Raw genomic sequence first — 24767 nt, 5'->3', positions numbered from 1 at the left:
TGCTATACTTAAGGTATTTATCATTTAAAATTGATTAAATTGTTATTGTTCTAAACTTAATAAATCTATTTTAGTGTTCTATCATGACTCGTCACGAGCTGGCGGAAAATATTCTTTTGATTGGTGGAACAACAATGGCAAAAGGATTTTCTGCTCGTCTAAAATCAGAACTGACGTCTCTCGTAGCAAGTGATTTATATTCGAACAAATTAAAAATTCCTCACTTTAAATTTCATACCACTCCATGCAAACCTAATTACACGGCTTGGTTGGGTGGTGCAATTTTTGGTATTACTGATTTGCCATCTAGATGTATTACCAAAGACACTTATTTAAAGACGAATAGAATTCCTGACTGGGTTAATTTGATTGATAACCAAAAAGAACTAGGATCTAATTATGGTGTATAAAATTGAATAAGTTTTTTTTTATATGAATAAAATTATTAACACAGTTAATGTTTTTATATCTGTAATGATAAATCCTATTTTTTGTGAAATGTATTTTAATTCTAAAAAATGTATTTAGATTAAGTTTATTTCAAATTTAATTATAATAAAAATTAAAATAATAGATAAGAAATATTTTAAATTATAAACATCATTCAATTGATGAACATCTTTAAGTGTAAGTCGATTTTCTAATTTTTTTACACACAAATTAATGTTTTAATTTAATAAAATTGAAAAGACATATAAGATTATTGATAGTTATAATTGCGATTTTATTTACTTATAAAATTGTTTTTACGCTGATCAAAATATTTAGTAATCACTGAATATACAGAATATTAATTTACAAAGTAGTTAAAAGTGTAAGCTTCTCATTGAGCTGAAGTTGAGTTTTTATTAATTGTGATAATGCAACAACCATCAAAAGGTCCTTGACGTTGCTGTTGAACATCTCGTCAAATTGATCACTTGTCATCTTAGGAACAGAGTTAACCATATCAAGAAGCGCTCGGCCAACCTGGTTGTCTGGAGGCTGTTTGCCATCGAGCACATTGTCAACGTAAGCTAAAACTTGCTCCAACATTGTCGACAATTTAGAGCTAGCTTCAGCAATTTGCGCAAGATCCATCATTGGCTCAACTCCGCCTCCTAATTTAGTTTGTCCTGACGGAGCTTTCTGTGTTTTTTGGCACAGCTGAAGTCCGACGATTTCTGGCTCATAGCATGTAATCTGTAAATTCATAAATCACGGATGTAATATTTATAATTTATACATTAAAATTAGAGTTAAAAATTGAAATATAAAATTTTAAATACCTCAACTTTAGTAGGAGTAAACATACATCCTTGTTTGCCATTCGGTACTCCAAGTTGTACACAGACATAGGCTTTGATTCCCATACGCGTTGTATTCACCAGCGTAGTGTCAACCGTTAAATGGACTGGATTATTACACTCTCGTGCATAATACTCATGGATAACCGACGAATGCGTGGTAACCTCTTTGCCAGTAGCCCACCAGCCGACAATGTTTTCTTGAGCATTTACACGATGGTTCAGATCATAAAGATCCATCGCGTAGCTCAATTCTGCCTCTACTTGATCATCGGATTCCTTGTGAGGGACACAGAAGCAATTCGTTACTTCAACCACTCCTTTTTCGACTGTACCTAAAATTATATTTTTTAATTAACTACCATAAATTTTTTTCAATATAAATTTTAATAAAAAAAAAGAATAAGGAATTTAACTATTATTATTATTATAAGCTACGTGTAACACATGGATTTAGAGGTTAATGGTCATGCGACAATTTTGTTTACCAAAAATAACGTAAAGTATAAATTATAAAATGGAGTGAAATAATAATAGTTATTACTTACCAAGTAAAGTACCGATTACACGGTGTGAATCAGAGTTACGACGCTCAAATGCATCGACTATTTGAAATAAAACCACGGGGTGAACTTTGACAACAAGATCGAGCGCCATTTTTACAATACAAGCAACTGGCAATGTTAAGGATCCTCCCAGTTCTGATTGCTTGAAAAAAGTTGTTACTGCTGCTGCCATCAAGTATGAGTGTTTAATTGTGAAAACTAATTCTAACTTCAATTAAATTTCACAAATGGTAAGTAAACAATGCAAGCCGGTTTTCTAAACTTTATTGTTGTTTAATTAATTATTTTACTAAGTGATTTACCAATTTAATTAATTAATTAAAAATATTTAGGTATTATGGACTTACCGGAAGAGTTTCCATTTCCATTTGCACCATATTTAATTCAAAATGATTTTATGAAAAATTTATACTCATGCCTAGAAAAAGGGAACCTAGGAATTTTTGAAAGCCCGACGGGTACTGGTAAATCACTGTCAATAATCTGCGGAGCTCTGAAATGGCTCACAGATCATGAAAAAAATAAAAAAGACATTTTGGATAAACAACTTGGGGATTTAAACGCCAGGTTGAAAGAAATTAGCGAAGAGTCTAAGGGTGACTGGTTTGTAGAGCAGACCAAGCAGATTAAAGTAAATGCTGAGCGACAAACTATCCAGGACAAGTTGGATGCTCTGGCACGTAGAGAAGAGCGTATGAATAAATTCAAAGAGACAATTAAGCAAAATAATAATACGAAGAAGCGTCAGTGGAAGGTTAGTAAGAATAAAAATAATTCTAAAGATGAAAAGCAACAAGATACTCCCAATCAAGATGCTGAGGATATTGATACTGATCTTCTACTGGATGATTTACATTTAAATTCAGACTCAGATGATGAAGAAACGGCTGCCGAGACTAGTAAATACACGCAATTCTTCTTTTGCTCAAGAACTCATTCCCAATTAACTCAATTTATTGGAGAGATAAAGAAAAGTCCTTATTCTGCAGATGTTTCTTTGGTTCCATTAGCTTCTAGGTAGCATTTTTTTTTTTTTTTTTTTTTAATATTGATAATTTATAGTTAATTTTTTGCAGACAAAATTATTGTATAAACAAAGCAGTTCAAAAACTGGGTCATGTTAATTTAATTAACGACCGATGTTTGCAAATGCAAAAAAAAAAGGTAACTGTAAAAAAAGAAAAAGATGTAAAGAGATCTAAAACTGGAACGAGCTGTCCATTCAATCCTGGTGACCAGTCATTGCTGATTGCTGATATCATTACGACAATACAAGATGTCGAGGAGATTGCTGAGACTGCGAAGCAATTGGAAACCTGTGCTTATTATGCATCCAGACGGTCCTTACCTGATAGTCAGGTTATTCTAGTGCCTTACAACAGTATTTTACATAAAAATACCAGAATTAGCTCGGGGATTGATTTGAAAAATAATATTTTGATTATTGATGAGGCTCATAATCTTTTAGAAGCCATTGAAAATATGTACAGTTCGACATTAACTGGTAGACACATTTTACATTGTTTCAGTCAGCTTACTCAATATCAAAAGAGGTAATTCATTTTGAAAATTATTTATCTGACTTAAAATATTTAAAAATTAAAACTAATTATTTAAATTTTACAGATTTGAAAAACTTTTCTCAGCAAAAAATGTTTTGTATCTCAGTCAATTAAGTTTTTGTTTAAAAAAACTAATAAAAGTACTTGGAGGTACGTCAAGATCACAATCGAATGATAAAGTGAATACTGAAGTACAGTCAGCCATTTATTCTATAGAAAAATTTGAGTCAGTTGCTGAGATAGATACTGTAAATGTGTTTGAGCTTTTGCAATTTATAAATGCGTCTAAATTAATACATAAGCTTCGTGGGTACGTTGAAAAGTACAGCGGAGATTTAAAAGTACGTCCCGTGACGAAGAAGCCAACTGGAGTGTCGGCATTTCTAAACACACTCCAGGGAAAAGAAACCACGGAAACTAAGACTGAGAGTAAAGAAAACAAGGAAGATGTATGTGATAATCCGTTGATATTTATCATCAGCTTTCTGGAGTCGCTAAAGAGCAAAAGCGCAGATGGACGAATTTTCATAAATCCCGGTCCTACAGTAGGTCAAGGTATAATTAAATTTTTGTTGATGAATCCTGCTGCACATTTTCATGATATTGTTAAAGAAACAAGGTCAGTTATTCTCGCTGGCGGTACAATGGAACCGATTTCAGAATTTAGAGATCAATTGTTTATTAGCGCTGGTGCCGAACCCGAGCGTATTGTTACTTTTTCTTGTGACCATGTTATACCGAAGGAAAATATTATTACGAGGATAGTAACCCAAGGACCCACGGGAGTTAAATTTGAATTTAATTATCAAAATAGAGAAAATAAAGAACTGCTCAACGAACTGGGTAGAACTCTCAAGAATTTATGTAATATCATTCCCGGCGGAGTTGTTGTTTTTCTTCCGTCTTACAGTTATGAAACATCCCTGTATAAGCATCTGGAACTTACTGGAGTAGTGGCTAAAATTTCCGAAAAAAAAAAAATATTTCGTGAACCTAAGCTTGCCTCTCAGGTAAACGCAATTCTTGACAACTTCGCAGATACTGTGAAAAAACCAACAGCTCCACAAAATGGTGCTATTTTGTTCAGCGTCGTCGGGGGAAAGCTCAGTGAAGGATTGAACTTTTCTGACGACCTAGGACGATGTGTAATTGTTGTTGGTATGCCTTACCCGAATATCAAGTCGTTGGAGCTTCAGGAAAAAATGAAATATCTTAATGAAAATGTTAAACCCGGCGCTGGTAATGAGTACTATGAAAATTCTTGCATGAAAGCTGTCAATCAGTGTATTGGTCGGGCTGTAAGACATATCAACGATTACTCTACTGTTATTTTACTCGATAGAAGATTTTCCAATAAAACAAAATCACTCCCGGGATGGATTCAACGAACATTAGAAGTTCATAATACTTTCAACAGTACAATTGGCGACGTTGCTAAATTTTTTACAGCGAAAAAGAAAAAAATTTAATTTTTTATAGTAAATATTTTTTATATTTATGTAATAAAAAAAAAAAAAACTTATCCAACATTTGAATTAAACATCATTATTTTTTTTACATTTGAATCTTTTTATTCAGTTTTTTCTCTTTAAATGATTACACTTTAAATGAATATTAAAATGGAAAAGAAATTTGTTCATTAATGATTAGAATGTATGAGTATCCTTGGAAATTACAAAAAAAAATTTCAACTTGTTAATTCTTTTGTATAAAATATTTCTTTAGCTCATTCAAAAATTTTTCTAAAGATACTGTATTATTATTTTTTTTTAGTACTAATATATATCTAATAATCTTAAGTTGAAAAAAATACATGGATTTTAACCAAATAATGAATTAATTCATTCACTTTTATATTTTATATAATACTTTTCAATTAAATTCATCATTTCTTTTCTCCGTAAATACTGTATTTCTCTTTGTTTTATTAAAAATAACTAAAAAAATAAAAAAAAAATAAAAACTCGTTCTGTTCGCTTGAAATTTCAAAAAGATTGTTTTCTTTTAATTTAAATTAATCAATTATTTATTATTTGATAATATATGTGAATCCGATGCATCGATTTATACATTAATTTTTTTTTATTTAAGGCGCATTCCAAAGCAGTCATTATTACATATATCAATTTATATTTAATATATATATATATATATATATATATATATATATATATATATATATATATATATATATATATATATATTTTTAAATGAAAATTATGTATTTTTATTTATTTTCATTATATAGTTAAAAATACATGTGGAACACATTGCACTTAACGGTTTAACAATTTATTTCCTTAAGATCTAGGCAGTTTATATAAATTTAATAAGTCATCTCATTGATTTTCTTAATAAATTTATCTGCTGAGTACGAATATAATTGCCACATTTCATTCATTTTAAAACCGTGAAGTTTCAATTTTATATTTCTTTTTCGCTGATTAAAGAGGGTAATAATAACAATATAAGCATTGTCGCTAATTTTATCGATATTTGCGAACATGACACTTGATTCTCCTTTTGATTAATTAAATGATTTTTTTTTCTTTTTCCTATGAAATTAACTGCTTAAAATTTGGTCGTTAATGATAAACTTTGAAGAAAAATAAAACGTTTTTTGGGTTAAGTCGTACAACGTTGACTAATTTTTTTCCAGGAAACATTGATTATTTACTAAATTAATGTATTTATTTATATTACAGCAAAAAATCTAATAAGAATATTTTGTTATTGCATGGGTGCAAATTAACAGAGTGAGGCTTCATGGTGAGGCTTTGTTTTGTATTTTTTTTTTTTAATCAACGTTATTTTATTCATTTTTCATGAAGTAATATTATTACTATTATTATTAGTATTACCATTAGTAGTAGTATTATTATTACTATTAATAATCACTCGGCACATTCACACTTTCATCATCCTCTTTTTAAACTTTTGTCTGTTTAATCAATTAATTTATTAATATTATTATATTTTTTGTTATCATACAGAGAAATTGCAATTAAGTCTTTTTGAGTATTTAAAAAATTAATAATTACTATGTATTTATATAAATCGATTGACGATTTTAAATAGACTACGTTAATATTTTTTAATAATTTGTTTGTTTCTTAAAGTATAAAAAAAATAATAAATATAGCTTAGACTAGCACTTTTGGCAAATAAATGCCATTACACAACAATTTTACATCGTTAGCTGCATCGCATATCCAATTATATTATAATTATTCATTTGTTAGCACTATCACCGGATTAATGGTTATAATAATAAGAATCTTTAAAAATCAATTACTTTAAATAATTCACCTATAAATCGATTATGAATTTACTTTTTTTTTTTTTTTTTTATTTTTCATACTCTTTAAACTTTATAAGTTTCGATTATTATGGAAGCATTTTTGTTTAAATGATTTCATTCATTATTATTTGTTATTTTTGTTTCATCTCTTTTACACATTTATAATTTAAGTACACGATACTAGCACCGCAAATTATTTTGTACAGCTGATACGGGAATCGTTTGATCGCCAACTAAAAATTTCTAAGGTTTCTTAACAACTTTCATTTAGCAAACTTTAGGAAGGAACTCACAAAATAATTATTTGAGATTAAAAAATAAACTTGAAAGATTCTATGTCTGTTATTTTTTACAATTTTAATTGTGCTAACTGGTTTTTTTACAGACTATGTTTTAACACAGTCTTGTATAAATGTTCGATGATGCTTTTTCGTGTAAAGTAATTATTCTTACACGATTCTTTTTCAATTATTAAAATTTGTCATATCCCTCCAATTTAATTATATTAATTTTACTTCTCGTTAAATTTTTATGTACACTCCGATGTATTATAAAATACTGATAATCATTCTGAGATAATTCTCTGCTCTTTTATAATCACACGTACATGATGAAAGAATGTTTTTTGATTTTAAAAACTAAATTTATAATTAATTAAATTATAAATATAATAAATCAATTCGATACGTCAAAGAAAAAATAATTAAAAATATTCACATAGGAATGATTAATCGTTAAATAATTATAAAAATTTTTTGTTTGTTTTTAAATAGTACGGAATGTTAAAAGGAATCATCAAAGATTTAGTCTCATTAAAAACTGTGCTTAAATGCTGTTATTTGACTTGTTTACTTATAATAAAAATAAAAAATATTCATTTTAAAAAAAGTCTCGTATTTGCACAACCCTATTTGCGTGGAATGTAAATTATAAATTTGATTATTTCTTTTTTTAATTACTATTCTATTAATATCTATGGCTATTAAAATTTAATTAAATTCCATAGAACATTTTATAATAGTTATCAGTGAAATAAGAGGCAGTGTTAAATAACTCCACCATAAATTCAAATAATTTCATTAACAACTTATTCACATTCACTCTTTTTTTTTCTCGTTCACTGACAAGTGTAGATCACATATATGTCCTTTAAATAATTAAGTACATATTGTAGCAATTTAGCGCATTTAAATGAGCCAATGCTATGATAAAAATTCACGTTCGAGTTCCGATATACTTGATTTACGATTTCTACTATTGTGTCTTCGTGATGATTGTAACGGTGACGTAACTGCCTCTGATCCCTGAGCATGAATCGGTATGTCGAGTAACGCATCGCGATGATCCCGTGATGACGACAAACTGTCACGGTCGCGATCACGGTCAAATGTTACAGGTGAAAAACGTACACGACTCATTGATATTTGACTGTCTTTCGCTGACACATAACTCGAGTCTTCAGACGTCAATGAATCAGGTGGTGTTGGATTCGTCGGAGTACCCGACCCAGAGTTATTTTTGCTCGTACTCTTCGGTGAATTGTACGAATAATTAGATCTCTTTAAGCTTGAGCGTAGCCTAGTGACGACTTCAAGATTGCTGGAGCGATCACTTGAGTTTGGGTTTGAGTCATGCGAATTTTGTCGTGTCAGGTACTGAGGTGACGCGGTATAATCATGGTTAACACCAGTGTAACTTAATCCGATATTGCTGAGTACATTTTGTGACCTCTGGTAGTAATGCGTTGGTGAATACAGTGCGTAGTCAGACTCGTCGTCCAGTCGGAATGATGGATTTATGTTGCTTTGACTCGATGTACTGGTTGTTGAGACATTTGACGACGTACGATTGTGAGTGTAATTAGGTAGTCGCGATGATGTTCTTACTAAACTATTAATGGTACTTGGATTGTCGTATGCATGAGGAAATTCAGGACACTCTAACATCCTGTCACTAAAACAAATTATTTTATTTAATTTTCATTAATAAAAATTTTATTAGAAAATGTTCTAGCTTAGTAAAGCTTCGATTTTTAACTGGAGCTAAACCATTTTCAAATGTATTCAATAATGCATAGTCTTATTTCTATTTAAATTTTTTTTTTTTATGTTATTTAATTTTATATTGCCGATAGGCGTATGTTGATATATAAAGAAATAAAATAAATATAAACCTCTAAAATCAGGTGAAAAGATCAATTTTTTTTTTTTTCATCGACTGAAGTCAGTAATTTATTTATTTATTTATTTTAACAGTACATTGAACCCTACAGCAATCCCAATAATTGGGTTCCATAGAAAAAGAAATGAATATAACAATTGTTTTATTATAGTAAAGCTTAAATATAAAATTAATAGTAGTAAGTCTATGCTTTATCTGATAAATTGATCATATATTATTTGATAGTAATTAACAATTAGATAGGATGCACTAAGTCAGTAATAATATAAATTTGGGACTATGTGTTGATGGACTGTTCGAAGTATTTGATTACTATTTTATTGTAGTGTAAATCCATATGTTTGGTATTTTTTAAGATAGTATTCTACTTTGAAACTTAAAAAAAATCGAATTATTTTTTTTTTAATTTTGAGAAAGTAAATATATTCTCTCAAAATTTTAAATCAATTCAAGAAGTTTAAATGTATTTTTTCGCGCGTCAAGCTAACTATGTGGGCATGCTCGTAGGTTTTACAAAATTTTAAACACATTTATCTCGAAACTATTTTTTTACACTGTTTGGTGGCTAAAATTTTAAAATTTACTGACACGATTGTTCTGACATTTTGACCACATGTTCTGTATAAATGCATCAACCGGCTGAAATAGGATTATTTATTTATTTATTTTTTTTTTTAAGCAAAAGCCAGTGACACAATAAATTTTTTGTCCTTTTTTTGTTTTTTGACCATCATTTTGTTAATTTTGTATGTAAATTGATAGTCCTATTTCAGCCAGTTTTTTTTTTATATATTTACTAAGCTTACATCAAGCTTACAAGAAGCAACAAATGCTACATCAATATCTTTATTCATTATCTCATGAATAAATAATATTTAATCCAAGCTATTTATCTTTTCATTTGATTTAAAAAATTTATACTTGTTAAATATAATGTAACTAATTAATTTATAACGAAAAATAATACATACTGATAATCGGTAGGATTGAAGTAACTAGACTCAGGTGGTCTATAATACTCCGGAGGCATCATGGTGTACATTGGTGGCCCGTAATCAGGATAAGGCGGTACATTACCCATATAAATAGTGGGTACCCTTTCTATTCTATCCATACGTGCATTATCTGCTGAATAAGCTTCTTCATTACTTGTACTCGAGCTTTTACGTCTTGGACTCGGTGTGGGTACATTCGAGCCAGTGTTCCCCGCGTAATGCTGTGGCGAATCCGTAAACCGAAGAGGTTTATCGATTATATTTAAAGGAAGACCTGGAGCAATACCGCCCATGTTGCTTAAGAATGGCCTGAAATTCATTATTTAGTAATTAATTTAAATTATTTTTATTTAATTTTTGTAAAAATAGTATTATTAATCTAGACACCTGTAATGTCTCGCTGGACCATGATAGGTATTATGCGGATAACCGCTGGGTGAACTGAACTCATAGTCAGCTCCGAGGTACCCCGAGTTACGATTGGACCCGGTATCAGCTTGGAACCAGTATCGACCTGGTTCTTCTTCGCCGTCAGTAATTCTCGGATACAACCGCGGATGAATTGGCGACACATTTGACATTTTAACGTCATAGCCGGTGGCAACACCAGCCAGCATCGCTGCTATATTATAAAGTACCAGTTCAATTATTCCTGGCTTTGGTTTTTTAGCTTCTCCATTGTAGAGCGTTGGCATTGGTACAGGCATTGGCATTACGTAAGGACCAATCAGTCCTGGTTTTGGTGGGTACTCCATCGTCATCCACTCCGAAGACATGTCCGCCGGCAGCGTCGGGTAATCTTAAAAAACATTTTTTTTCTTATTATTTTACACAATTTACTACTATTATTTGTTTATGAAAACAGTTAATGCATTGTTATTTTTATTTTACACACGGATAGCTTTGTTGCATTTGTTTTTCGTCGTCTTACCTTGCCTGAAGATTTAATTATAATAAATAAATTAATAAATAATTTAAAAAATGCTAATGCTAAGGAATAATTATCGCAGCTCATTGATTTTTTTCATGCAGTGTAAAAATTTTACATGCAAACATTATAGGAAGATTTAATTTTTAAAAATAAAATAAATAATAAATATACTTTGTATAGATGAATTGTCTTCTTGCCCACGGTACACCATTATTATTTACAAATTTTTTGGCTTTCCTCAGCTCATAACTCATCAATAATAATAGGGCGTAAACTATGAAAATCCATCTAAATTATTCGTCGAGGACCCGAAAATTATTTTCAAAAAAATTATTCATAAGTAAATAAATGAAGGAACCAAAGACCATTGCTGTTAGGATACTACTGGATTTACATGCAAGGATTTTTTACGCTCGGCTTTTAATTTAAGAACTACTACTATTCTAAAAGAAGCTTTACTCAAACAAACAAACAAAGTGAAATAAAAGCTCCGAGCGTAAAAGTTAAAGAAAAAAAAAACTAAAAACAAAATTCAACGTGTAAAACTGAAAGCTTTTATTGAAAAAAAAGTTTCTATTTCTAAATACAAGTGTGTGCGTGTATCTTCCTCTATTCATTCTTTTTCGTGTGCGCTTAATTCTCTTTCTTTTTGTTTTTAAATAATCTACGTGTTTGAACAAGTTTTTAATTAATTATTAACAATTACTAAAATCCATCTCTTTTAATTCTAGATAAAAAAGCATCAATAAAGTCTATTTTTTAAAACTAAAGTACGAAATTGGCTAGTCTTCATAATGAGCGAAACGCTTTATTTTTCGTATATTTCTTATTAAAAAATTAGCAGATAGTTAGATCGTTTTTGTTAGAACTGTAGTTATTAATTTTAATTCAAATTATTATTAATTTTATTATTATTATGATTATTATTATTAAATTATTGTATTTCTACTATAATAAAAATAAAAGAGAACCAACACCAAAGATACTTTTAATTGCATTTGTCTTCATTTATCGCATCATTATTATAATTATTAATTTACAATTTTAGTGGCACGACTTATAATTCAAAAATTATGGCAATTACATAATAGTTTTTATAATTTAATTTCCCTATTATGTACTTTTATCTTGGCATTTATTAACTAACACAATTGGTTAACACAGTGACTTGTCGCTTAACATAAAAACTTAATTTTAAACATGGTCCCTCACCAAATTTTCATATTAGGTATTTTTAATTTAATTATTGCTGTTGCTTTTATTAATTATCAATAAATCGGCAAATACGTGATGAACGAGAGTCTATAGATAATAATAATATACAATAAAATAAGAAAAAAAGAATTATTATTTAAAGTTTCAGTGACACAAATGGATGTCCGATGCTAGTATACTAAATACGTAACGTCAAAGTCTTGTAATGAAAGATTTAAAATAAATGGCAATGGCAAAAAAAAATATTTTATCTTTACATGCAATTAAATGCTATCGACATTATTATATACTAGAAATTTGAATAGCGCGCTACGCGCGCGCCTAAATTTCAACCAACAATGAATCGTGGCCCGTTTTTTGCGAGTTTCGACCTTTGACTAACTTCAAAACTTTCATGTATTTTAATTTAGAGGATAATAATATAATGCATAGTAATAATATTTATATGTATACTAAAAAATAATTATTAATTTTCATATATAAAAATGGTAATGATAAGTATATACATAAAAATTTCAATTAATTTTTATCTTTAACTAGAAAACAAGGATACAGAGATCATTTGTTTAGTTGTTTTTTGTAATTTATTAAAAAATAATTCTCTCTTACGCCAAATGACTTTTTAAAGTGTGTGTCGACTCTAATATTAATATTAAATGAGAATTTTATAAAAATAAATCACTAGTGTGATAAAAAAGAAACAGACTTACGAGTAGATTGGATGTTTTCCTCAGAAAGGCCTGCGGTTAAGAGAATTTATTAACTCATTTTGTTTATTTATTTATTTATTTATTTCGTTCTATTAATTCTATTGTTAATTATGATAATTAAAAAAAGAAAAACAATGTTTTAAAAAGTCAAACAAAATAGTAATAATTAATTAAAAAAAAAAATAGGAATTATAATTTTTAATTAATCGGAACTGCTATCGGAGCTTTTACGCGAGCGAGAAAATTTTCGAATTTCTTCCGACGGTATATTGTTACTGTTAGAATTAAAATTGCTAATTGAGTTTGAGGAAGAAGAAGACGTTGGTTGATGCGACGAGTCGAATAGATATTCAATACTACGTGATTTACCGTCGTCATTGTGTAATTGGCTGTTTTGTTTGTTAGTACTCACTGATAACGCAGTTTCTGAATTACCAAATGACTGATTGGCGGTAGATGTTGTCGGTGTACTGTCTAATGACAATCTAGGTCCATTTGATCTTAAGTCATTGAGAAATTTCAAGGAGTTATTTGACCTAGAGTTTGAGTTTTCAGAATTAAGATTCGTCAAATCAACTTCATATTGTTCAAAATCAATGCCCTTGCGTGAATTAGCGGTCAAAAATTCCGGTGTATCCTTATTGTGAATCTTAATATTATTATTATCATTATTACTATTAATATTAATATTTTTATGACTATTATAACTATCATTATTACTTAAACCCTTATTTAATAATTCAGTACTTAAAAGTGTGGGAATTAATACAGCATTATCGAGAACATTGTATTCAACTTTAACCGCCGGTGATGATTTATTGTCTAATGTGTCACGACTACCCCAAGCGCGCATTTTATGTAGCACCCTCAAAGGTGATTTCGAGCTACGTGACTTATGACGAACAGATTTGGTAATTGAATTCTCAGGACTAGATTCAATGCCGCCAACACCGCTGCAATCGGCGCTACTCGACTTACGGGTGCTTGAAGAAGCTAATGCCTGTGAATTTTTTTTTTCAGAGGCAAGTGAACTTTTACGTGAACTAGTGGGTGATCTGAAAAATTCAGCTAATGAATTTAACCTAGATTCCGAGCTATCACGACGCTTAAATTCTTTAGATTTACTGCGATCACGTTTTTTATTTCTCACGCGTTTAGCAGTACCAACAAGAGTCGACGCGACATTATGTACAAAATTTGTTGAATTTACAGATTGTTCCGCTGAGGAAGGAGACTCTAATTGTTTGCCAACCGAAGATTTTACAACGCATAAAGACGAAGAAAGAGAAGCCGACGCTGAATCTGAAGGGACCAGAGTAGACGTTGAAGATACTGACGACGCCGGGGAAGATATGTCATAATAATTGTAAGCTAGTGCCCCTATTCCGACACCTACAAATGGTGTGCGATTTATTTGTTGAGTGAGAGTATCTCTCAAGTCATCATATGCCGTCTCATACGTATCCATCTGAGTTGCGGTGTTAATATTATTACTATTATTGTTTTTAATAACGTTTGACCCTCTCAACCCGGACATTGTGACGCAACTAGATTGTCCACCACCAAGAGCACACGAGGAAGAGGACGTCATTGTTAAATCATCATCATTAGTTATGATCCTCATTAGCTCGTAGTCACTCGCGGCGCCAGAACGTTCCTGATCGTCGATCAAATTATTTGCTGACGAGTACAACTTTCTGGTGGTTGGGTTACCTATTTCTTGTAGCAACGGTGATCGTTGGGCGCTTGCCAGTAGTGCGGTACGAAGAGGAGTCTTTTCAAGATCCGGAGCAGATCGCGACCAACGTTTGCCACCTGGTGATGAAGGATTTGGTGGTTGAGTGATTATTGCGCCACGCTCGCGCTGATGTAGTGTTGACGGACCCCACGTTTTACCCTTAACTCCGTCGGCCGGTACTATAACGGGCAGAACAAAAACAAAAAAACAAAACACTACTCACTACTTGTTTCTAACTACATTCGTTAAGCACGGTGTTCAATTGTTTTTCAAAATAATTAAATAATAAAAAATTATACGATAGCTGGTGACATGTGAAAAACCGTGCGTAACGAACTAATTAACTTAAATAAATAAATAAATTATAAAAAAAGTAACATGAAAAAAAAAAAAAAAAAAAAAACAAAAAAAAACAAAGATGAAAAAATTTTAATTTCAAACCATAACAAACATTCATTTCTAAAAAAAAATTAGTACGATAGGCAGTATACAGGACAAAGTTCAATTTTATTTCACACCATGCCTCAAAATAAATGCCTTCGTACAAATGTAATAAGTGACTGGAGAATTTAATAAATTAAATATAATTTCATTGTAATAGAATTCAAATTTCAAACGAATCTACTGAAGCATTTGTTGAATAGTGATCATTTTAAATGACTGCTCTTCTTATTTTATTGAATAAATATGAGAAAAAATTGAATAATAATGAAAAGATACGAGTAGCTAAATTTAAAATAAACTCACAAGCTATCGCTCGAAGTCGGGGAATACTCGGTGAGCCCGGAGGGCTATTTGGTCTCGATGGGTTTCGATTTTTTCCTCTATCAAGAGCTGTATGTTGAACAGTTATTGTGTGACGAAAGTCTGAAATTGAATAATTACAAGTTTTAATATATAATAAAAATAATAATAATAATAATAATAAATATCTCTATTATACAACTCTTAACTTAGTATTTTCTTTTCTTATATTACGACTTTGATTTTGTTTTTATTATTCATGTAAACTCCGCATTATTTTTTATGTGATCTCATATTCTGGCCGTTAGGAGACTCAGTTTTACGAAACATTTTAAATAAATTATAATTACAATTAATAAAGTACCTGAAGGTGCACTGATATTACTACCCGGTTCCTTCTTGTTAAGTTTTAATCTAGATTTTTTAAACTTTCCTTTCCTCATGTTAGGCGTAGGAACAGTTTGCTGCTGGATTATCATCACAGTAAGCTCTCGTTCTAATAAATCAATCTCGCGAGCTGCTAACTCTTGCTCCCGCTGCCGAAGATTCTCTTCCTGTTGTTTCTGCTGCACTTGAGCTTTTGACAGTTCTTCTTCTCTGCAGCGCAACTCCTGAAAATAAATAACGATAGATAATTTTTCTAATTTTCAATAAAAATATCAACTTGAAATTTTAAGAAATTTAAGCATTTTGGAACACAATTGCGACAAATTCATAATAAGACTTACTTCTTCAAGAGAACGGCATGCCTTTGATAGCATTAGACAAAATATTACAAATTTACATTATAGATATTTTATCATTTTTTACGGTTTATTAAAACACAATAAATATAATATTAAATTCATACCTTTTCCTTCATGCGCAACCCATGAAGCACCTCTTCAATTTCAAGTCTCCAATCTTCCTGCATTGTATGAAACGACTCGTGAGGTGTTGCTGCAAATGAACTTCTTACTTCATCCAGTAAATCAAGGATTTCTATGAAACCCGGACGTCCGTGACTATCAGACGCCCAACAACCTACAAATGAATTTATATTTAAAAAGAAGTCAATTAATACCACTGTAAGTTAATATGATGAAACATTTAACATTAATAAACCTATGGAGACTGATTAATAGATATACTGCGCGGAATTCCATTGCTATATAAAAAAATGCAAGTAAACTCGAATAGCTAAGCGTAATTTCGGAAATAATTATTTGATATATAAACAAAAGTCATGCCTAATTCATAACTAAGATTATCGGATAACATCAACGAATACTTAAGTATATTTTAGTAAATCTTCGAATTGCTTAAAGCGCTTCATCAAATTATTTCTTGAGTACTGAATGTTTGTTTGATTTTAATGATCTATCTAGTTTAATTTTTCTGCATTTATGAAAATTTTATTACTTTATTGGATAAAATTTGATGAACGCGTGTGAATCTAATTAAAATAATATATTATATAAAATATTATAAAAAATGTAGATAATATTAAAAAATTAGATAAAACAACAAAACAATATTGATATCCAAACTGATGTTTTAGAATAAAATTTTTATATGTCGATAATTTTACGACTATTTCATTATGACTATTATGGTATCGTTTACTATATTTATTTGAATATTTATCTTATTTAATTGTTGTCCAACTCGGGAAATTTTTATTACGTCATGTGACATTTATCTTTATTTTCAAACGATTAGTAAAAAAATTATATACTATTTTAACTATTTATCATGTGTTATGATAAATAGTTAGAAAACAATGAAGTATTTTTTGATTAAACATACGATAGGAAATCAAATGTCACGTAATACACAAAAATTTATCAAATACTATTAATATTTTTACTGAAAAAAATGTTTTAAATTTCAAGTAAGTGTGATAAATATAAGGATAAAATAGAATTACTGTTACATAATAGTAAAATTGGTGATAAGAAATTCAATGAAACGATTGTAATTAACTCTCATTCTATAAAATCGATCGATTATCAGTGTTTTAGTAACTATCCGGATTAAATTTTCTCTTTATTCTATGTATTGATTTAATCTAATTCCTCTTTCATTGCAAAGTCTAAAGAGAATTTATTGATCAATACGTACTTTCCATGAGAAATCTCCAAGGTTGTGGACACGTTGAAGGAATAGGTAGAGTTAACTTATTGACAGCAACTCCGTAAGCTACAGCCAATGCATCTATACCTTTATACGGTACTTCACCAGTTAAAAGTTCCCATAAAAGTACACCATAGCTATTAAATTAATAATTTAATTACAAATTTACTGTACTGAAAATCAAATTAATGAAAAAAATAAAAATTTATAAAACCAATTTACCTCCATACATCACTGGCTTTACTAAAAGTACTCTGCTTAATGACTTCTGGAGCCATCCACGCGTACGTTCCCGCAGCAGACATACGAGTTGTTTTGTAAACTTCACGTGCTAATCCAAAATCCGTTATCTTCAGAGTTTTATACTGAAGATCATCGTTTTCGATTGGCTCGCTCAACAGCACTATTATTCAAAGAAACAATAAACTATTAAAATCATTTTTTATAAAACTATTTCAAAAGGTTTTATAATTATAATTATTATTATTACCATTAGAACTTTTAAGATCTCTGTGAATAAGACTAATGGGTGCTTTGTTATGAAGGTAATCCATTCCTCGCGCAATTTGTATAGCCCAATCCACAAGTACATCAGGTCGTATTTTACGACCATTAAGAACCCTATTTAGACTACCACCACGAGCATACTCCATTACCAAACACATATTCGGTTCTTTTAAACAAACACCTTCTAATTGAACAATATTCTCATGTTCTAACAACCAAAATAGTTTGGCCTCTTGTAGAACATTTTCTTTTATCACACTGATTTCTTCGTCTGGATCTTGTCGTGCTGCTTTTACTGCAACTTCGTGTTTCCTCCAATACCCTCTTTAAGCAAAATAACACATAAATTATGCAATTACTGTTATTAATAATTAATCTTAATAAACTAATTTTTAAACAAACAACGGAAATTTACCTATACACTTTACCAAATCCACCGACTCCAATAACCTCCTCCAACTGCAGCTCATTAAAATCAATCTCAACAGGCTGAACTTTGTCAATCACCGACGAGACCCTGTCGATGCACTCAGCCTCAGCGACGAAATTTGCGGGGAAAATTCCCACCTGTCCTCGGATTTTACCCGTCCACCAGCCCTCGTCGCCGGATATTTTGGAGTCTTTCGACAGTACTTCAACTGTTTCACCTCGTTGCAAAGATAATTCATCTTCGCAGGTCGCATTGTAGTCAAACAATGCCGTAAACAATGTCGCGCTGTTATCCTGTCGCGAGTGGGACGACGAAAGAGTAGCGTGAGATGGACTTGTTTGTTGAGACACTGTTCTGGCTGTTCCACCGCTGTGTGTATCCGACACGCTGCTATCAGACATGTTGTTACTCGACGTACGTCCGTACGAATAACCGTAGCTGCAATAATCCAAATAATAAATACTTATTACTCCCTCCTTGCCACCAATAATAATCCAGTGTTAAATTAAATAACCAATTTTAAAGATTAAATTTATTATTTTTGATTGCTAATACCAATAACAAATCTAAAGTATACAAACCTGACTGAATAGTTGTTATCTCTGGTAGCGTTATGATACCTTGGCGACGAAGCAGCAGTACTTGGTGTATTCGGCTGAGACGAGCCATTCTCTGTATATAACAAGTAGCGCTCGCTCCGATGACGAGCATCTGGTTGTCCGTTGTCCATCAATGTACACAAACCTTTTGCCGATAGCCCGGCTGGCGGCATATGGCTCAGCAGATTTTCTTCAAATATTTGTATTTAGATTTTCATTTAAGTATCTGGGCACGTAAATAACATTTACTTTTCTTAATCCCTCGTTCTTTTCTATTTAAACATTATTTGGTATTGGTACTATTACTATTGGTACTTCTATTATTGTTGTTGTTGTTGTTGTTGTTGTTGTTGTTGCCGTCACCTTTGAGTTAAGAAAAGAAAGGTTTCAATGTAAATTTTGTTTACTCTTATGTTTATTTTGTCAAGAGGTTCCTCATTTGCACAGCACAATTGCCACGTTTTAATAAATGCACAAAACTATTATTATAACAATCACAATCAGTTGAATTTCATTGCATATATTATCATAAAATAATATTCTGATAAACAATAACAAAAAAATTATGGAAAATATTTTAGTTAGTAATTGCAATTAAATTTTTATAAATTATGCGAGTGTAATACTTAGCCCAGGATAAACATTTATATTTAAACTGCACAAATAAAAACTCCACGTAGAATAATTAAAATATTATTTTTTTTCTTTTTTTCAACAATGTGCGAATGTGAGTAGAAAATTTTTTTAGTTTATCTCTTGCTACCCCGTCTGAAAAAACAATTTACGAGTTATTATGTCTTGGTTAATAATTGTCACGATAATAAAATAATTAATAATCACAATAGTCATAGTTATAAAAATAATAATATTTAGTAAAGTAAAATAAAAAAAAATATAATAACACTAGAATAATAAACCACTGCACATTGATGATGATAAAAACCAGTAAGGAAAGGTCGCGTTGTACAGTTTGATCCAGGGTGTGTAGCAGCTAGTAGCAGCAGCAACCAACACACAAGCCACTCTACTCTATGTTTACGCGGCCATTCGTCCTCTTATCACTGGGATTAAGTGACACGGGAATATCTTTCAAGGGATTTTGAGGAGCTTGGACGCCTCCCCGAGGACGAGGTGCTCCGAGTCCGCTCACGATAATCCCAATAAATCAGCATAAATCTTGTTTGAAATTCACTGGTACAATTTACGGCGATAACCTAGCGGACGCCATGTTCGATTTTACCAGATTTGACGGGCTCCACCGTTGACGTCCTACTATATGTGTATGTGTATATGGATATCTACAATCTACGTCTGTAGATGTAAACACACACATATATATATATATATATTAGTGCATGTATATGGGTACAAGACAAATTCGCGACTCGGGCAATCCCCCTTTGCTCTCCACTGACCACCCACAACCTGATGATAGTACAGGCGACGACCGACTTAAAAAACACGTATTACAAGTTCATTTCCATGTATATAATCTACATTACCAACTTTTATTGTCGCTTCATGTGATTTTTTCTTTTTTAATTTAATTTTCAATTTTTTTTTAAATCTGAAATTTATTAAAAAAATCACACTAAAAATTCATATTTATACAAAAACTATTTGTGAAAAATTAAAGACTTAAAATTTACTATTAAAATTAAAAAGTTTTCAGCCTTCTTATTTTCGTCATCTGAAAAAAAGTATTAACTATTATAATTAAGTAATTTTAAAATAATCTGAAATAGATCGATTAACTATGAGGATTAAATAATGATTAATATAATTAATATTAGTTTTTTTGTATTCAAACAAAAGAAAAAAAAGTTATTACATGAAAGATGCTTAGAAAATTTTAAACTATTAAATAATAATTATTTTTTTTTGTTTTTCATTTAGTTAATGTTATGAATTACACGATCATCTCAAGTTCTCTCGCATAGTCAATAGCAAGTGTCACAAGTTCAGCACTAGGTATTGGCTCTTCAGATTTCTTCTCATGAGAAGTACTGAAATTAAAACAGCCTTCCGGAATAACTTTCCATCCTTTCTTGGTACCAAAAGCCAGTGTCTCTTTCTCACTGTTTAAGTTCAACATTCTTGATGCATCCTTTAGCGAAATTTTATCGTAGGCACTTTCCATACATGCTCCAATTTCATCGCGGACTGTATTGAGTAGTATGTCTATAAAGAAGTTGTATGAAGCCGCTGGCACGTTTCCTTTCGCCAAAAATATTTTATTGTAAGAGCCTTCCATTAAACATTGCTCTAAACTCAACGGGTGTCGGATGTAAACATTTTTTTGGATTTGATCTGCTGGAAGTAACTCCAACTCTGTGTGAAACTCAGCGACTCTATTTTGTGACAGTAAAAATAGTAAATTTAATCCTAGTAATTGATACTTGTATGTTGATTCGGGTAGTGCCGTCTTGTAGTCAAAGTAATAGCATTTTAATTGAGACATATAACGTTCAAAAGATGGGATATCCTCGGTTGCTATGCTGTATTGAGCTCCTATTTCCAATATGTCACCTATGAAAATAAAATAATTAATTAATTGTCGACTCAATTACAATAAAATTTTTCATCAAATCGATACTGAAAGTAGTATAATCAACTTTTAAAAAATCCTTTTCATAAAATTGCATTTACTTACGAGCTATAAGCAGTTCTTTTTGATTTGCTGGTGTATTTGAAGTCGGCAAAAACATTAAATGCGTTAATCCAACCTGAAAAAATTCAATTAATAATTATCACTAATGATTAGTATGAAAAAGTAATTGATTTAATTATTTATTTGTATATAAAAAGTGATGATGACAAACAATTTTATCAGATTGCTTGGTTAGGTTACCTAATAATTTTACTTATCAAAGCTAATAAAAATAATGACTGAATAAATAAAAATATTTACCTTTAATTGACTAAGTAAATCACCGGCTTTATTTAAATCCCACGGCTGTTTGGACCATTCATTTTTCAAATTTTGATAGAGAGAAACAATTTCTTTTAACGCTGCCATTTTCGTACAATCAATCAACTCTTGTTCTGACACACAGTCACTTACATTTTTCTGTAAATATAATTTCTATAGTCAAGTATATTTGTATATCTCTCTCTCACTTTTGTCGCTTTCTTGTAAATAAAGCTTAAGCAGCGAAAATAATTTTATGAACGACAAAAATAATATCTGAACGATTTGTATTGGTAATTTTAACAGAATTCCGTTATTTGTCTAACCAATCCCTGATGAGTAAGCGCCGATTGAAAACAACTAATATAATCAAGATTTGTCACATATTTATTGATTTAAATAAACAAAAGTTAACGCAATAAAGTATATTATAAAATTGAACATTAGGTGAATATTAACAATTACTGATAATTGTTGCAAGTCAATCGCTAAGTAGACAATAGAGCATAAATAAAAAAATTGAAAGGCGTAATTGTGTATAGTAAAGTGTAGCCAAGGAAAAAGGTAGCACACGTTATAGTGGTAAGTAAAGTACCACTTGAATGGTGATCTCACATTGAGAGCGTTCAGTGTTCAGTGTCATCCTTGCCGGTTTTGAACTTCCTCTTTCCGTAACACGATACAATGGCGTCTGGTGTAAGTTTAACCTGTGAATTATTTCAGCCTTTAACATCGGCTCGATTTTGCATCGAGATTGATGTGAGGCACGCTAATTATCAAGATAAATGTATGCTTTAATTAATATAATAATCATTTTTTTAGACTCTGTACACTTATCCTGAAAATTTTCGGGCTTTTAAAGCATTGATCGCGGCTCAATATTCAGGAGCTCAGATCAAGGTTGCTGAGAATTTTGTATTCGGTGAAACTAATAAGTCCAAAGAATTTCTTCAAAAATTCCCAGTGGGCAAGGTGACTATATTCATTGATGATTTCTCACTTTAATTTACTGATAATACCTATTTCGTACATACTTACTGGTGTATTTATTCATTTTTGTAGTTTTTATTTTTTTATGACGAAATTTATTTCTACATTACTGTACAGCATATGTTATACTATAATGGGTGCATACTTTTGGCAGTCATTTTTTTCGAGGTTAATGCTAGAATAAGTTGAGACGGTTTTATTCTAAATACGTGAGATATTACAGTAGCATCGATTTATTTTTAGGTACCAGCTTTTGAATCCAAGGATGGACTACGTCTCACAGAGAGCAATGCTATTGCTTACTATGGTACATATATTTATTAATTATTACTAATTATATGAATTGAAAATTATTTAATTATTATTCATAACTTGGTTCATTTTGATTTATAGTGGCTAATGAACAGTTGAGAGGCAAGTCTGACAAAGAGAAAGCTGAAGTTATTCAATGGCTCGATTTTGCTGACTCGGAAATTCTTCCTTCCAGCTGTACCTGTGTATTCCCTCTTCTTGGAATTATGCCGTACAACAAACAGGTAATATTTAATTGTGATAATAACAATTATATATTCTCTAAGCAAAGACGAGATTAAATACCATGTTTAATTTCGTAACAAATAGAGATAAATAAATTGACAATAGTGCAGAACTTTATGATGGATTAATCATGAAACGATTTGAATATTGCCAACAGTTTTAAATATTATATTTTAAATAATGATTGAAGAAGAATAAAATTAATTTTTGACTTGATTTGTATTAGACGGTCGAAAATGCAAAAGAAGACATGGCTAGAGCTTTGACTGCTCTTAATACTCATCTTTTATCAAAGACATACTTGGTAGGAGAACGCATTACTCTTGCTGACATTAGTGTAGCCATGACGTTGATGCATCTGTATCAATATGTCCTTGAGCCCAAGACTCGTCAGCCTTATCAGAATGTTAACAGATGGTTCCAAACTATCGTTAACCAACCACAAGCTATTGCTGTTATTGGCAATTTTAAATTGGCTGATAAAGCTCTTGAGTATGATCCCAAGAAATTTGCCCAGGCTTTAGGAGGAAAGGTAATTTCTTTTCTACTTTTGCTTAACTAAATATCCCTATATTACGTGAATTTAATTTTTAATTGATATTTTATTTAAAGGGTAAGAAGGAAAAGGAACAAAAAGAAAAGAAAGAACAACCCAAGAAAGAGCAAAAGAAAAAGGAAGAACCAGCTGAGGAACCCGATGCGGCTGAAGCAGCTCTTGCAGCAGAGCCGAAATCATCAAATCCCTTTGATGCCATGCCGAAAGGTACTTTTGATATGGACGACTTTAAACGGTGCTACTCCAACGAAGATGAAAAGGTCTCAGTACCCTACTTCTGGGAAAAATTCGACCCAGAGCACTACAGTATCTGGTTTGGAGAGTACAAGTACAACCAAGAATTGACTAAAGTTTTCATGTCTTGCAATCTCATCTCCGGTATGTTTCAACGTCTTGATAAAATGCGTAAAGCTGCATTTGGTAGTTTTTGTCTATTTGGATCTGACAACAACAGTTCCATCAGTGGTATCTTCATATGGCGTGGTCAGGAGCTTGCATTCCCGGTAAGTTGCTACTAATCTACAAAATTTTGAAATATTGATAACTATTAACTATTTACTAATTTAATTAATTATTACAGTTGAGTCCTGATTGGCAAGTAGACTACGAGTCATACACCTGGACAAAACTCGACCCAAAAGATCCTAAAACCAAGGAGACTGTCAACAACTATTTGTTCTGGACGGGTATCGACAAAGAAGGACGTAAATTCAACCAAGGGAAAATTTTCAAATAAAAATAAAATTCGTCTTACGCTTAAATTTCTACAATAAGATTTAATCACTTATTGACACAGAAATAAAAAATAAAAATTCATTTATAGCTTTTTACTCTTGTGTTGAACAAAAAAAAATACAATCCTTTTTAAGTTTTCTCATGCCTTTAATAATAAC

General features: G+C 30.8%; 5 protein-coding genes and 1 long non-coding RNA gene across 11 annotated transcripts; 3 read left to right on the top strand and 3 right to left on the bottom strand.

Moving 5' to 3' along the window:
• Positions 1 to 1800, top strand: LOC123274636. Its single transcript, XR_006511538.1, has 3 exons — positions 1 to 13; positions 75 to 459; positions 1791 to 1800. It is a non-coding gene; the product is annotated as an uncharacterized LOC123274636 (long non-coding RNA).
• LOC123274635 (eukaryotic translation initiation factor 3 subunit F) lies at positions 701 to 1984 on the bottom strand. Its single transcript, XM_044742340.1, has 3 exons — positions 1835 to 1984; positions 1269 to 1621; positions 701 to 1182 (listed from the first exon to the last, which is right to left on the bottom strand). The coding sequence occupies exons 1-3, from the start codon at positions 1941 to 1943 to the stop codon at positions 796 to 798; spliced, it is 849 nt and encodes a 282-aa protein (XP_044598275.1). The 5' UTR covers positions 1944 to 1984; the 3' UTR covers positions 701 to 795.
• LOC123274634 (ATP-dependent DNA helicase DDX11) lies at positions 1950 to 5238 on the top strand. The gene is made up of 4 exons (XM_044742339.1): positions 1950 to 2082; positions 2185 to 2869; positions 2929 to 3405; positions 3479 to 5238. Exons 2-4 carry the CDS (start codon positions 2190 to 2192, stop codon positions 4881 to 4883), a joined length of 2562 nt encoding a protein of 853 aa, XP_044598274.1. The 5' UTR covers positions 1950 to 2082; positions 2185 to 2189; the 3' UTR covers positions 4884 to 5238.
• Positions 5239 to 5963: 725 nt separating this feature from the next.
• LOC123274644 (mitogen-activated protein kinase kinase kinase 11-like) lies at positions 5964 to 20319 on the bottom strand. Of its 6 annotated transcripts, XM_044742352.1 has the most exons (14): positions 18863 to 20317; positions 18267 to 18719; positions 17835 to 18175; positions 17567 to 17747; positions 17333 to 17481; positions 16080 to 16252; positions 15958 to 15978; positions 15594 to 15840; positions 15233 to 15352; positions 14461 to 14664; positions 12748 to 12777; positions 10279 to 10690; positions 9868 to 10200; positions 5964 to 8668 (listed from the first exon to the last, which is right to left on the bottom strand). In XM_044742352.1, exons 1-14 carry the CDS (start codon positions 19051 to 19053, stop codon positions 7918 to 7920), a joined length of 3606 nt encoding a protein of 1201 aa, XP_044598287.1. In that variant the 5' UTR covers positions 19054 to 20317; the 3' UTR covers positions 5964 to 7917. The 6 variants fall into 6 exon arrangements, with proteins under 6 accessions (XP_044598287.1, XP_044598291.1, XP_044598289.1 ...); XM_044742356.1 differs by lacking the exon at positions 14461 to 14664 and having other exon boundaries at positions 18863 to 20319; XM_044742354.1 differs by lacking the exon at positions 12748 to 12777.
• A 348-nt stretch (positions 20320 to 20667) lies between these two features.
• Positions 20668 to 22208, bottom strand: LOC123274642 (26S proteasome non-ATPase regulatory subunit 8). Its single transcript, XM_044742349.1, has 4 exons — positions 22118 to 22208; positions 21792 to 21950; positions 21534 to 21606; positions 20668 to 21409 (listed from the first exon to the last, which is right to left on the bottom strand). The coding sequence occupies exons 2-4, from the start codon at positions 21897 to 21899 to the stop codon at positions 20790 to 20792; spliced, it is 801 nt and encodes a 266-aa protein (XP_044598284.1). The 5' UTR covers positions 21900 to 21950; positions 22118 to 22208; the 3' UTR covers positions 20668 to 20789.
• Positions 22209 to 22334: 126 nt separating this feature from the next.
• On the top strand, positions 22335 to 24690 carry LOC123274641 (elongation factor 1-gamma). Its single transcript, XM_044742348.1, has 7 exons — positions 22335 to 22487; positions 22614 to 22763; positions 23025 to 23088; positions 23175 to 23317; positions 23545 to 23850; positions 23931 to 24377; positions 24455 to 24690. The coding sequence occupies exons 1-7, from the start codon at positions 22476 to 22478 to the stop codon at positions 24608 to 24610; spliced, it is 1278 nt and encodes a 425-aa protein (XP_044598283.1). The 5' UTR covers positions 22335 to 22475; the 3' UTR covers positions 24611 to 24690.
• Positions 24691 to 24767: the final 77 nt, after the last annotated feature.

This window comes from Cotesia glomerata, unplaced genomic scaffold (assembly GCF_020080835.1).
Source record: "Cotesia glomerata isolate CgM1 unplaced genomic scaffold, MPM_Cglom_v2.3 scaffold_49, whole genome shotgun sequence".
Lineage (NCBI taxonomy): Eukaryota > Metazoa > Arthropoda > Insecta > Hymenoptera > Braconidae > Cotesia > Cotesia glomerata.
This window is presented reverse-complemented; position numbering and strand designations above follow the sequence as displayed.

Coding starts and splice junctions, on each gene's coding strand:
- LOC123274635 (XM_044742340.1), bottom strand. CDS start 1,943: ATGGCGCTCGATCTTGTTGTCAAAGTTCACCCCGTGGTTTTATTTCAA. Junction 1,622..1,834: donor TGTAATCGGTACTTTACTTG/GTAAGTAATAAC, acceptor ATATAATTTTAG/GTACAGTCGAAAAAGGAGTG. Junction 1,183..1,268: donor TTACTCCTACTAAAGTTGAG/GTATTTAAAATT, acceptor ATGAATTTACAG/ATTACATGCTATGAGCCAGA.
- LOC123274634 (XM_044742339.1), top strand. CDS start 2,190: ATGGACTTACCGGAAGAGTTTCCATTTCCATTTGCACCATATTTAATT. Junction 2,870..2,928: donor TTGGTTCCATTAGCTTCTAG/GTAGCATTTTTT, acceptor AATTTTTTGCAG/ACAAAATTATTGTATAAACA. Junction 3,406..3,478: donor CTTACTCAATATCAAAAGAG/GTAATTCATTTT, acceptor TAAATTTTACAG/ATTTGAAAAACTTTTCTCAG.
- LOC123274644 (XM_044742352.1), bottom strand. CDS start 19,053: ATGCCGCCAGCCGGGCTATCGGCAAAAGGTTTGTGTACATTGATGGAC. Junction 17,482..17,566: donor AAAGCCAGTGATGTATGGAG/GTAAATTGGTTT, acceptor TTAATTTAATAG/CTATGGTGTACTTTTATGGG. Junction 8,669..9,867: donor TTCAATCCTACCGATTATCA/GTATGTATTATT, acceptor AATTTGTTTTAG/TGACAGGATGTTAGAGTGTC.
- LOC123274642 (XM_044742349.1), bottom strand. CDS start 21,899: ATGGCAGCGTTAAAAGAAATTGTTTCTCTCTATCAAAATTTGAAAAAT. Junction 21,607..21,791: donor ATTTACTTAGTCAATTAAAG/GTAAATATTTTT, acceptor GAATTTTTTCAG/GTTGGATTAACGCATTTAAT. Junction 21,410..21,533: donor AAAAGAACTGCTTATAGCTC/GTAAGTAAATGC, acceptor TTATTTTCATAG/GTGACATATTGGAAATAGGA.
- LOC123274641 (XM_044742348.1), top strand. Junction 23,851..23,930: donor CCCAGGCTTTAGGAGGAAAG/GTAATTTCTTTT, acceptor TTTTATTTAAAG/GGTAAGAAGGAAAAGGAACA. Junction 24,378..24,454: donor GTCAGGAGCTTGCATTCCCG/GTAAGTTGCTAC, acceptor TAATTATTACAG/TTGAGTCCTGATTGGCAAGT.